This window comes from Acartia tonsa, chromosome 5 (assembly GCF_053477335.1).
Source record: "Acartia tonsa isolate MP-2025a chromosome 5, ASM5347733v1, whole genome shotgun sequence".
NCBI lineage: Eukaryota > Metazoa > Arthropoda > Copepoda > Calanoida > Acartiidae > Acartia > Acartia tonsa.
The window spans coordinates 7,540,514-7,553,090 of NC_137264.1; the positions used below are offsets into that span (position 1 = coordinate 7,540,514).

The 12,577-nt window shown below is 33.0% G+C and overlaps 1 protein-coding gene across 1 annotated transcript in view; it reads right to left on the minus strand.

Moving 5' to 3' along the window:
• Positions 1–779: 779 nt before the first annotated feature.
• ArgRS (arginine--tRNA ligase-like protein) overlaps positions 780–12,577 on the minus strand; it is a 33,906-nt gene continuing 22,108 nt past the window's right edge. Inside the window, exons 17-22 of the mRNA XM_080160109.1 lie at positions 12,379–12,453; positions 11,670–11,720; positions 10,912–10,970; positions 10,373–10,477; positions 3,073–3,128; positions 780–1,309 (exon numbers count right to left, since the gene is read on the minus strand). Coding sequence (XP_080016235.1) covers positions 1,214–1,309; positions 3,073–3,128; positions 10,373–10,477; positions 10,912–10,970; positions 11,670–11,720; positions 12,379–12,453 — 442 coding nt within the window. The 3' untranslated portion in view covers positions 780–1,213. The remainder of the gene's footprint in view (positions 1,310–3,072; positions 3,129–10,372; positions 10,478–10,911; positions 10,971–11,669; positions 11,721–12,378; positions 12,454–12,577) is intronic.

The following is a 12,577-nucleotide window of genomic DNA, read 5'->3' on the forward strand; positions in this document are numbered from 1 at the left end:
CATTTTGTTAGAAACGGTTCTCGGCTGCTATTCAAGATTCTCTAAACCTATGAGCATCCAAGATATAATAATGGATTTATTATTACTTGGATCTTGCACCAGATTATTATGTACTCTAATAAAGTGAAACTTTTAGCAGATATATCAACGATCCACTCCCCTCTTACTGGATGAATCAACAAATAATGTCAATGTTAGCAACATAAATTCTCAACAATTTTATTCCTCTTATAATATCCACGTTTATTCTATATTCTTTTATATCATTATTATTGTCCGAAGAGTTTTTTTTACCAATAGAAATATTTTTTTTTTATATATTCAATTGAAATTTAAGAACATTAGATCATCTGAAACAAAAACAGCGTAAAAAGGTCTTTTGACTAACAAATACGTTAAAATATTATCAGATAAAAGGAAAATGTAAAAATACTTTTTTGTGCTGGCTCTAATCTAAAACTATTGTTCACAATTACCATGGATATAAAGGGATAAGACAATGGTCTGTAAAATGATGTACATCCCTAATGATACACAAAATTACCCCTTCTGAAGATTACAATTAGTGGTTGAAAACTACCTTAATGAACCAACCAATCAAAATTCATTAAAAGTCCCCAAAATTTTTACTCCAACGAGTAAAAAAACGTTATTATAAAACTTTAGGGACCAATATAATAAACAACCCAATGTCCCCTACCTCCATGATTGTTCACACATTTTTGTTGTTGTCTGAAATAAATCTGAAACAGGAAATAAACAAATTGAACAAAATAATCTCTCTCTGTCCATTTATATATTTTCTTTCAGTAAGAATTTCATACATTTTTACGAAAAGGTATTTTTAGATTGTTAAAAAATGAACAATATTTGTAAATCAATCACATAGTTTTTTGTTATTGTGATGTCAATGGCATTTAACAAACAGAAAAGTTTTTTAATCGCATCGTATCATAAACAGCTTTCCGCGGATATAGAAATATAAAATTGTAAGATTGAAACCAGTTTTTAGCCCCGAGATGCCAAAGTAACTGGCTAGCAAAACTGGTTTTAATATTATGATTGTACATTTTTATATTCCTAGAAAACTGATACATGATTTTCCAATATGACTTAAAACCGGTTATAATCCAGCGGATATTAATCGGTCTCGAAGCCATACTGGACAATGTGAAAACTCCACCAGGTATTGTCCACCAGCGGCCACCAGATTTTACATTTTCTGTACAGGTTTGAGGCCAAGGATATGGAAGCAGGATGCCAGAACGTTGGCAGTTGCCTCACACAGCAACAGTCGGTCATAATTCACCTAAAATACAATGTTTTTATTTAAAAATCAAATAAAAAGTAAATGATTATCACACCTACTTTTTTGTCTTTTAGTTTTGCAAAAGTACAATTTTTGTGCTATTTGAAGTTTAGCAGCTACGTTCAGAAAGGTTTAAAGTTTTAGGTCAGTTAGGACATTTTACCACTAAACTATACGTAGCAAAGGAATGGTTCTTATATAATATCCAAAAACTAAAGCTTATGACGGTTCTATCGATGTGCATAGAAATTTTCTGCTATGAATACAAATATGAACTTTCAAAAGATTTTTAACGCATCCTTTAATCTACAATAAACGGCGTTTCTCGTGGCATGACTTAATTGGCAAATAAGGAAAAAAAAACTCGAGGATTTTTGTTTAACTGACATGTTCCATTGTCACTTATGTAAAATACACCTCATGAATTAAGACTCATCCTATTTTTAAAAAAGTCTACTAAGGTGTAATATCGTTAATTAAATATAAACAAATTTTCTATATTTTGAAGACATATTTATCTAAAAACTTTGTTAATACAGAGATTACAAAGTTTAATGTTAAAATCCAGTTTACCAAATTATTTTCTTTTACAAAAAAAAAGTTTAACAGAAAAATTTACAGGGTAAAAGAATAGGCAAATGATTTTAGTAGTTAAGTAAGTACAGACTTCAGTTTTAGTCACTGCGTTCTATAAAAACAAGGATGACAAAATTCATAAAAGCGAAGATCTGAAATGGTATGAAAAACTAACATCAACATTTGTAGAGTGTCAGAACTAAAAACAGAATATGAATGTTTAAGTCGAAACACAAGTGTAAGTAAATTTGTTGCTTTAATACAGGATAATATTTACATTTTTTATGACTTGTTAATAGAGATTCTTCGATTTTAATACTGTACCTAAATGTAATAGGAATCAGTATTCCAAAAATCAGATGAATAGGATAATCTAATCACATAAAAAAATGTTGTAATAAATGTTAAAATCAACATGTTGTAAATGGACGTACGGACATTATGGTAGCGATTATAGAGTTGCTACGCCTCCTAAATAATACCTAACTGTTACAAGAATCATCATGCAAAGTTTGAAATCGATAGGACAATTTTACCATGTCTAAATTACCGATAAGAGCTACCTGTGCCGAACGAAACTAACCTAATTATAGATAAAAGCGTCACACATAAATTAGTTTTTAAAGTAAGCTTGAAAAGAACAAATTAATTGAAAAATCGTATGATTACTTAAAATATAGAAGGCAAAATAATTTTTTAATGTAGATTGTCAATTCCGTTCTTTGTGGAAAAAACTTCTTAAAACTTTTAATCTCCATAAGCTTTGTTTTTTCAACAACTCTTTACGTAAAAATTTTTGAGAACAAGGCTTACGACATCCATAAAAGCAAAACTCCGAAATGATAGGACAAACGAAAATTAACATTTATTTTGTCAAAACTGTATAAGCAGAATTTAAATTAAACATTATTTTACTTAATTTCGTTGAAAAACTGCAAAAATTAAATACAGAATACTGTTTGAAATCGATAGGGCAATTTTAACATGTCTAAATTAACGAAGGGAGCTAACCGTGACGGACGGCCGAACGGCCTAATTAAAGATAAGCTTCGCTTTTATCAAGGATAACAACCTAAGACGTCCAAGGGTGGGGGTAAATCGGTGTTTAACCCCCCCCCCCCCTCCATCCCATTAACTTCAAAACCTCTAATTTTACGAAAATATGCAGGTATTGTCAATAAACTAACCTTAACAATCTCTCCAGAAGAATTCTTCTCCACACAATAGCAACTCTCATAAAACTCTAAATAGAAATTAATTACGTGCAAAAGTAGCGAATCTACTTCAGTAAAAAAACAGTTTTAAGAAAAACTCTTGAGCACCTTAGAAACGCTCCAAACAGCCGCCCGATAGTCATCAAGATATGTGCAATGCATTTGTATCTCATTATCGATCTATTATAGTCGAATACCTATTAATTTATTACTACAGCACAATTTATCCAAGAATAAGGGAAATAAATCTGAAGTAATACTTGGGGGGCAGAAAAAAAGATCGTCTTTGCTACGAAGGGTTGACCTAAAATAACGAAAAAGTCAGCTGAAATTAACCAATAAGGGGGGGGGGGGAGTTTGTACAGTTATAGGAAATGAAAATTCGGTACCAAATTTTGCCCTGGCCGTTTGGGCTTGTTTTTATAGTTATCAACCTAATTCTTTTTGTAAGCTCTCTTATATGATTGGATCTACCTGTAAAATTTTGAAAATTGAATTTTGGGACTTTCCCTCTAGGGGCTAGTGGGGCAAAAGACCCCCCGAAACACTAAAATTTTAAGTTAAGAGCTTATTTTTAAAGATATCGAGCTGATTTTTTAAATGGAACCTTTTATTACATAGATGAATGGATTAGCCACCCCATATTTCATTTTTGCACTTTACTTCTAGGGGCTTTTGGAGTAAAACAACCCCCCCAAATACAAAATTTATAAGTTTTGAGCTTACATGCCTCTAGAGGTAAGGTGCAAAAATGAAATATGGGATGGATAATCAACTAATTTATACAATAAAAGCTGCCATTTAAAAAATCAGCTCGATATCTTTAAAAATAAGCTCATAACTTAAAATTTTAGTGTTTGGGGGGGTCTTTTGCACCACTAGCCCCTAAAAGGAAAGTCCCAAAATTCAATTTTTAAAGTTTTACAGGTAGATCCAATCATAAAAGAGAGTTTACAAAAAGAATTAGGTTGATAACTATAAAAACAAGCCCAAACGGCCAGGCCAAAATTTGATACTGAATTTTCATTTCCTATAACTGTACAAACTCCCCCCCCCCCTTATTCAAATTATCCCGTTGTTAAATCAAACACACAGAAAAAAAAGACTGTCTAGGAAAAATTTCACAAGCAATACTACAATAAAGTTTTATGCCCGATCATCAACGTTGCCAGGAGGTTCAAGGTTTTTAGTCCTAACCGAACCGATCCATAACTGAAGATGTTAAGAATGGTTTTTATTCAGCTATTTGAGATGTGTGATGTAATAGTAATAGACAGGGGAATTCGTTGGTCCATAAACAGTTGAAACCCATAACCATTGACTGTTTGAAGTGCTTTCGATCCTTATAGATAATCATCTACTATTATTAAATATTGTTAAAAAGAAAATTCTTGTCATTCATTCAAATATTTTGTTCATTTGGTCAAAAAATATAAAAGTAATAATTTAATAACAAGGATGACAACATCCATAAGTAGCGAAGCAAAAAATGTATTATGAAATAGACAAACGGTCAAAGTGTGTTCAAGAGCAGATTATCTGTTATCATAACAAAGAATAGGAAAAGAAGGAATATGCAAAAACTAAAATCACGAAACTATAAAAAAATATGGTTTATGTCTTGGAAAGTTGTAAAAAGCAAAGCAGCTTAAAAGCTGCCTAAAAGCAGTCAGACTATATTTTTATTTTTTAAAACCTAATTATAATGCCTAATGAAGGGAAAATTGGCCCGTCCATCTTTTACATGAGCCGAGAAAATCAGTTGTGAAAAATAAATGCGGCTACAAAGCTGCTTAGAAGCAGTCCGTTCGCTATGGATGTTTACTTAATTTTGCTCCATATTGATGGAAATATTGACATGAAGTTTCAGCCTTCTAACTTTTATAGGGTCTGAGGAAATCACGTTTCCCACAATTCATTAACTACGGACAGACGGACGAACGGACATTTGGAATTATATAGTAGCTTCGCTACTAATAATCTTTGTCTTAAAGGTGCAAAATAATTCTGGTTTTATCAAGTTATAATTGGTTAAAATTTTTTTAATTAAAGTAAAAGGCAGAGATTGGGACATTTATTGAGTAATCTATAATACAAAGTATCTTGATGTTTGTCTGTCTGTCTGCCTGCCTGTTCATCCGTCCGTCTTTCCCTTAAGATCTCGGTAACCACTGAACCGATCGGATTCTACTCTTTAGGGAGTATACCTTCTGGTCCTGTGGTGGTTTTAGGCAATTTTCTTGGGGGGTTGGTCATCACTAACCCCCCAAAAACTGAGAAGAATCCCCCATTTAAAAAAAATGTGGTGGTTGTTGCATCAGCATCAGTGGTAATTAACTTTTATTTTTTTAATGTGGTTGTTGTTGCACCAGATTAATCACCTCTTGGGGCAAAGCCCGTAGAGGCAAGGGATGAAACCGCTAGTTTTATTATATTTAATTAGTCCACTTTCATCCAATCTCTTCATCCAAATTAGTACCTACTTGTTTCTAACCCTTTCTATGTTATCATATAGGGGCTCTGTATTCAAAAGGGCAATGGAGCAGAAAAATAGCCTAAAACCATCCCAAGGGTTCAATTTTAAAGTAATATAGCATTAAGCGATCTCTCGGGATCTATACAAAGCTTCCCTAATATGGTGAACACAATCAGTTCAGTAGTTATTGAAATCTTAAGCTTTTAGTACTATTCATACTGCTGATGATTTATGATTACATTAGAGTAAAACACTAGAGAGAAAGGGTTAAATAACAGTATCTCCCTATCGTAACCACCTTGTGCAGTGCAACCTTTCTATTGGGTCATTGAAAATTAACCAATGGTGTCGCTTATATTAACACAGTCAAGTAGCAGAAAATAATTTAGAAGCAGATGAAAGAGGTCTTTGAAAAAGGAAGGGAGGTAGTTGTCTGTATCTTTAGATCTGTTATGATTACTTTATTAAAATCTTAATTTCGGCAGACTTCTTGTTGAAAAATGTCCCCTCCCCCCTTCTTGCAGGAATCCAATAAATATGTAAATGAAAAGAAGAAGGTATGAAAAATTTTAATTTAATGGAATGTAAAAAATTCACTTAGCGAAATCAACAATATTGAAAACTTAATAATTCCGGATTTTATCTAAATATTAAAAGCGAAGCTTTTCTATAATCAAGGTCGGTCAGTCCGTCCGAGACGGATAGCTTTTTTCGTTAATTTAGGCATGTTAGAAATGTCCTATCGATGTCAAACTTTTCATGATGATTCCTGTGGTAGTTAGGTGAATCATTTTTATAATCATGTCCTAAAAAGTAAGTATGTCCTTAAACAATATCCTGTATTTAAGCAGGTTTTCATCGGATCTATTTACAATTTTGTTTCGTTCGACTTTACATTTATATTCTGAGTATTCAGTTCTGACACTATACAAGAGTTAATGTTCGTTTGTCCTAACTATTCAGAGCTTCGCTTTTATGGATGTTGTCTTCCTTATTTTTAATTATATATAGAAACTCTTCAATAAATTAAAACTCTTTGTTTTGTCATCCTTATTTTTAATTATATATATAGAAACTCTTCAATAAATTAAAATTCTTTGTTTTGTGAAGCAAACTATTTTAACAAAAGAACGATAGAAATTTTATTTACAAGTTAAAATCCTTTTTTGTAGAAATAAAATTATATCATAGTTCTCAAAAAGAAATATTACTGTGCCGCTTTCATTTCTGCCAGCCAAAAAAATGATAATCCCATTAATAAAGTTGTAATAAAGTTTTTTTTTGTCTGAGGCTAAAGATCTCAGAAATTACTAGTACGAATGGGTTTTACTTTTTAGGGAAACTTTAAAATGTTTATAAGTGGCTTTAGGCTATTTGTCTGACTTATCCAGACCTCCCCTAGAGGCTATAGCACAGTGAGCCCAGGAATCCAACTTTGTGGAAAAAATTATTTTGGCCCAAAAATCGAACTTTAGAAAATCAATTATTTTTAAAGTCTATGTTAATATTCATCATATTAGAGGAATATTGCACTTTTAAATCAATGAAAAATATAAAAAATTAAAGTTTTTATGGCCTTCTGAAGTTGTTACCCTGGAATTCACGGAATTTAGATACAAAAATCTTCCAAAAAAATGTTTATTTTTTATTTTTTTGTTTTACCTGCCATTTAATCAAATATTAACTTAGAACGTAATGTAATGCCATTTTAGAATCGTTGTGCAATTATCTAACGCTGGATAACAAGAAACAAAATAGTTTTGTATAAAAAAACCTTTTAAATCCATATTAAAGAAAGTCAGTGAAATTGCAAGAATAAGAACATTGAATATTTTTTTATGCTCTAATTCAAATACCTTGATCTTTTTAGCAACGAGATGAAAACTTTTAGGATTGAGTTCTAGCATTATTTAGGCAATAAATAAGAAGATCCCATTGGTCTTATTAACTTTCACTTAGTTGCTTAAGCTCTATAGACATTTTTGTAAAGGTCATACGCAACCTTATTAAGCTAAATTTAGCGTATAATCCTTATATAAAAGAAACAGAAGGATCTTGCTAATCACTGAACTGATATGGTTCTTCTTTAAATAGGTTCATATAAGTCCTGCAAAGGTTAATAACTATTTTGGAGGAGGGTACTACCACCCTCTAAAGAGAAATCGCCCCAAGAAAAAAAATTGCCCCATTCCAAAATAAAAAAAAATATTCTTCAATTTTTCTTCTTATAAATAAAATTTAGACTGAATGTTTGTTTACTCAACCCCCCCCCCCCAAAAAAAAAAATATAGGATATGTAAATATGCCAACCCCCCCCCCCCCTCTTTCTTGTTCTTCTTGTGGTTCATCCTCCGCAATTTTGATTTGGAAACAAATATGGTTACAAAACTCAGTATTCTCATTATCATTTTTAGGTTTCTTTTCAATAATTTTATGTTTTTCTACAATCTAGTTTCTAATTTGATTTCTAAACTTCTTTTCTTCACTCGTATCAAGGTTTTTAATGTTTAAATCAGACAGTATCTTTGGCAGAACTATACTTGCTTTGTCTTTGCTCATCCAAGGTTCTTTATCAAGGTAATCTATGACATGTCTATTAGTAATGCTAAATGTCAAAAGCATGTTGACTGATCAATTAATTATAATTGACTAATTGATTAAAACGCGGGAAATGTGTAGCATATAATTGATTGTCTGTCTGTATTTGTCTCTCTGTTTAACTGTAGGATCTTAATGGCTTCCAAGAAAATACAGGACGCCAAATCATTTATGGCATAATTTGGCTCAATAATTTTATTTAATACATTGTAAAACTAAAAAAAAAATATATATAAATGATACTAAAATTATTTCTTTGTAAAAATTTTAATTATAAAAACATCGATTGACTATTACATAGTTAGACAAAATTTGGCAACCTAATTTAACAGTTTTTTTATACCATCTAGCCAGCAGCTAGCCTGTCATTCCCTTTTTCCTACACCCTTTGGTTATACCCCAAGTGCAAGCTTCAGCTCTTGTCATCCTATAAGTCAATTCAAACCCCCTTTAAAATCCGCCAGTAATCGAATTGATCAACTTTAAATTTAGTAAGATCTAAATTTTTTTGTAAATGTTTGCTTTTGGCCAGCCAGCCCGGAAACAAAAAATTATGGGGGGGGGGGCGGATAATTTGTGGGGGAGGGAGGGCAGCCCAGACCAGCCTAGCCTAAATTTTCACAAAAATATAAATAAGGTAGTTCATTTAATTTAAGGCAGGGGATGAGGGGTTCTAGGCTGACCTGGCCCTGCCCCTGCCCCCCCCCCCCAGGCCCTTTTAACAGAACAAAAAGGAGGGGCCGGGGGGGGGGGGGGGGGCAGAGGAGAATAAAATACAAAATCTTTTCATCAGCTAGTTAAAATATTTAATTTTAAATTAAGTAAAAAGTATCAAAATTTTAAATTTTTTTCAGCGGGGGGGGGGGAGATGTTTTGCCTCACTCGTCGCCCCTGGGGATGAGGGGGGTGACTTTTAGGTTAAAGGAATTTTTCTTATATATATATATATATATCAAAGTACATTTTGTTGTTGTTGTTGTATTGGCTGTTCTTTGTCCGTTTCCCGTCCGGGTTGTCATCAGAAGGATTGTGAGGGGGGGGGGGGGGCTTATGGTAGGGGCTCTGGAGGGGGGCGTAGAAGGGGAGGAAGACTAGTGAAACTTGGATGGGTGGAGAGGAAGGCAGCTACATTTTTGTTGAAATAGATTTAAAAATAAGCGAATTAGAAGAAAAATATCTTATTTTTTCCCTTTTGGGGGGTGAATTTGAACCCCTCCCCAGTAGCCCCAGTGGGGGTTTAGGGTAAATTTTGTATCTAATACAGAATACTCTAAATACCTTTCAAATAAAAAAAAAGAATTGAATTTGATGGAAAAAATGAGATAAGAATTATGAATATTATTCACTTTGGGAGGGATATCTTGGCCCCCCAATCATCTTAGGAGGGGGGGAGGGTGTAATTATGTTAATTCTGTAAAAGGTACTATAAAAACCTTCCAATTAAAAAAAAGATTGTTCGATTTGGTTAAAAAATAAGGAAGTTATTAATTTTTTCCACAAAATTGGATTCCTGGGCTCACTGTGTATAGGCGAAGCAACTAGTACCTTCTATAACAAGTGTTTTCCTTTAAGTGCATATATCAAGAGGTTGTATTCTTAATTAACTTAATTTACACTCGTCATGAGAACAGCACTAGACAAAAAAAATAGAGAGTACTCATTGAGGGGAAAAATATGCGAGAGGGGTAAAAAGTTAATAATAGTTATTTCTCGCGTCGTATTATAAACAGCATTCCGCGGATGTAGAATGTACAATTTGAATTATGACTGGATATAATACGATGCTAGACATATTTTTTGTATGGATAAGAACCGGTTCCTATCCACCGGATTCGAATGAATACGAGAAAAAACAATTGAAAACATTTTTCCATTTTACCCACTCCTTGGGGGAAAAACTATGGGGTGGGGTGGGGGATAGATAAATCGCAGTGTAAAGCGTCCATACGCCCTATAGACAACCAACTCTTTGATTGCAAGACCTTTGTCTTAAAAGTCCCAAATGTGCCTGTTAATGAGATTCGCCTTTTCCACCTACTTTATTTATTTATTTCGCGCACATGTTTAAACATTTTTTAATGTCTTTAGTTATAACGCGGTGCCGGGCCGAGATTCGAACCTAACACCACCCCGAAGATGGGCAGAGGCGCTACGCGTTGCGCCACGGTCGCGGATTTCACAAAACGTCGATACTAGTACCTGTGAACACATTGGCCACCTCGTACATGAACTCGCAGAGGCTGTGCAGAAGGAGATCCTCGGTCATACGATGAATAACCTCCGGGAGTCTCAGCAACAATTTACCTGGATTAAATACAAACATAACTGGAGGACCACAGGAAGGAGAGGACATTGGGCTGCATATCACACTAGTCTCAAAAGATTTATAATAACGTTTTCTCATTCGTTTGCTCAACAACTTTGGGAACTTATATTGAATTAATAAGTTGGTTTATTAAGTGGAGTGTTCAAACGTTTCGACCACTAAATGTATTCTACAGAAGGGTGACATATACAAGTTTATCGGTCATTGCCTTATCCCTTTAGATCCCTGGGAAAGATTGGTTAAAATGCAGACAATTGTCTTATATAATAAGATTGAATCGGATCCTTTAGGTACAATATAAAATACACAAAGTCTTAAAAGAAATAAAACTTTTCTTGCCGTTTGAGAGACAAAAAGTAGCACAATTATATATAGATATATCTAGAGAAATTAAAAAGTGTTGCTTGTTTACCTAGTTTCAACTCTTTCTCGTGCTTCAGAGACACAGACAGATTCTTTTCCTTCCGAATCCTAAAAAAAGAACAAAGGGATAGTTGCATGAAGTGCATTTGAACTTTAATAGTTTGAACTAAATCTATAGGAAATTTATTTGAAAGAATTTTAATTTTCCACCAGGTAGTTATAAAAATATCAAGACTTGAAAATCCTATTTTTTGGATATATGCAACATAAATGGCTCTCCTGTTTTTACAAAAACAGCATAATGTCTATTATGGTGGTGCCTAATTGATTGCTATTTATTGTATTTCAAAATGATATATGTTAGATGATCTTGTAACTTATGCTTGCGATCAAACTTACATAGAAAATATACACCCCTTAAAGACAGTAGGGTTGGCAATTCGAATCCGGAATCCGCTAAATTTTTGGACCAAAAATACAAAAAATATTTTATTGTTTCTGAACTACAAGTAGAATGGTGGGTAGCACTAAAAGTTTTTTTTGTATTTTATTTCACAGTAGCTTTTTATGCTTATTTTAGGTTAGGTTCTTAAGGGGTTTAAAATTGGCCGCTGTAAATAAAAAATATTGTTAGAATCCGCAATTTACAATCCGAAAATCCGCAAAAAAAACAATAATTCACAATCCACGGATTAATCCCCTTTTTTGGAGCGGATTTTTGTAGGAATCCGAATCCGGCCAAAAAAATTGGGCGGATTACCAACCATAATATGATAATAGACAGACCAATTATTAATAAAATCTTACTTTGCTAACTGTTCATCACTGACTTGGGCTGTTCTAGCAATGGAACGAATCCTGAAAAATATAATTGGTACAATTAAAAAATAAATATTTCGTATTTTTAAAACTATCCAATCTATATGAATTAAAGCAAAAAAGTTTTCGTATTTATTCCATTGTAATTAATGATCGATTTGCCCTAAAAAATGGCTACGACTGAGCCGCCAGCCTTTACTTTTCTAACTTTTTGTTCAATTTAAGAAAAAAAGGATCTACCAAGGATTACTCATGCCAAGTTTCATAGCGAAATTCGAATCTAAGTGCCATTTTCATGAAAAAAAAAACACTTAGAATTAGCGAAATATTTTATAAAAATCCACCAGTGCGAAGATTCTCTACTCTATATTAAAATTTCTGTCGATCGACCGTCTATTACAATAAATTAATACTAGCGGCTACGCCCCAAGAGGCCTCTAGTGGCACTTTTTTTTGTTCCAGTCTCTTCGATACCTACTAATGTTGCATTCAAGTCTCTCAAATATTTTTTAAAAATTTCGATTTTTCATGATTTCTCATGGCAGGGTGGTGGTACCCTCCCCAAAAATAGTTATAAACGTTCCCGGGACTTATAAGAAGCTACCCTGTTAAGGAGAGCCCGATCGGTTCAGCGGTTAGCAAACCTTCGCTACAGACAAAAAAAGCTTAATACTTTATATAATAGGATTACAATTACCTAGTATATGCATAGAGCATATAAACAGCTGTGTTTCCTCTATCTTCCAGCATCTTGTCAAAAGAGAACACATACCTAAACAAGATAAATAACAACATTTTAAAAAATTGTCTAAAAAATATGATTTATTAGTTTCTAAAATAATTTTGGAACAATCTGCGATTTTAATAAAGTATGTGTCAAAATTAATTCTTTATTT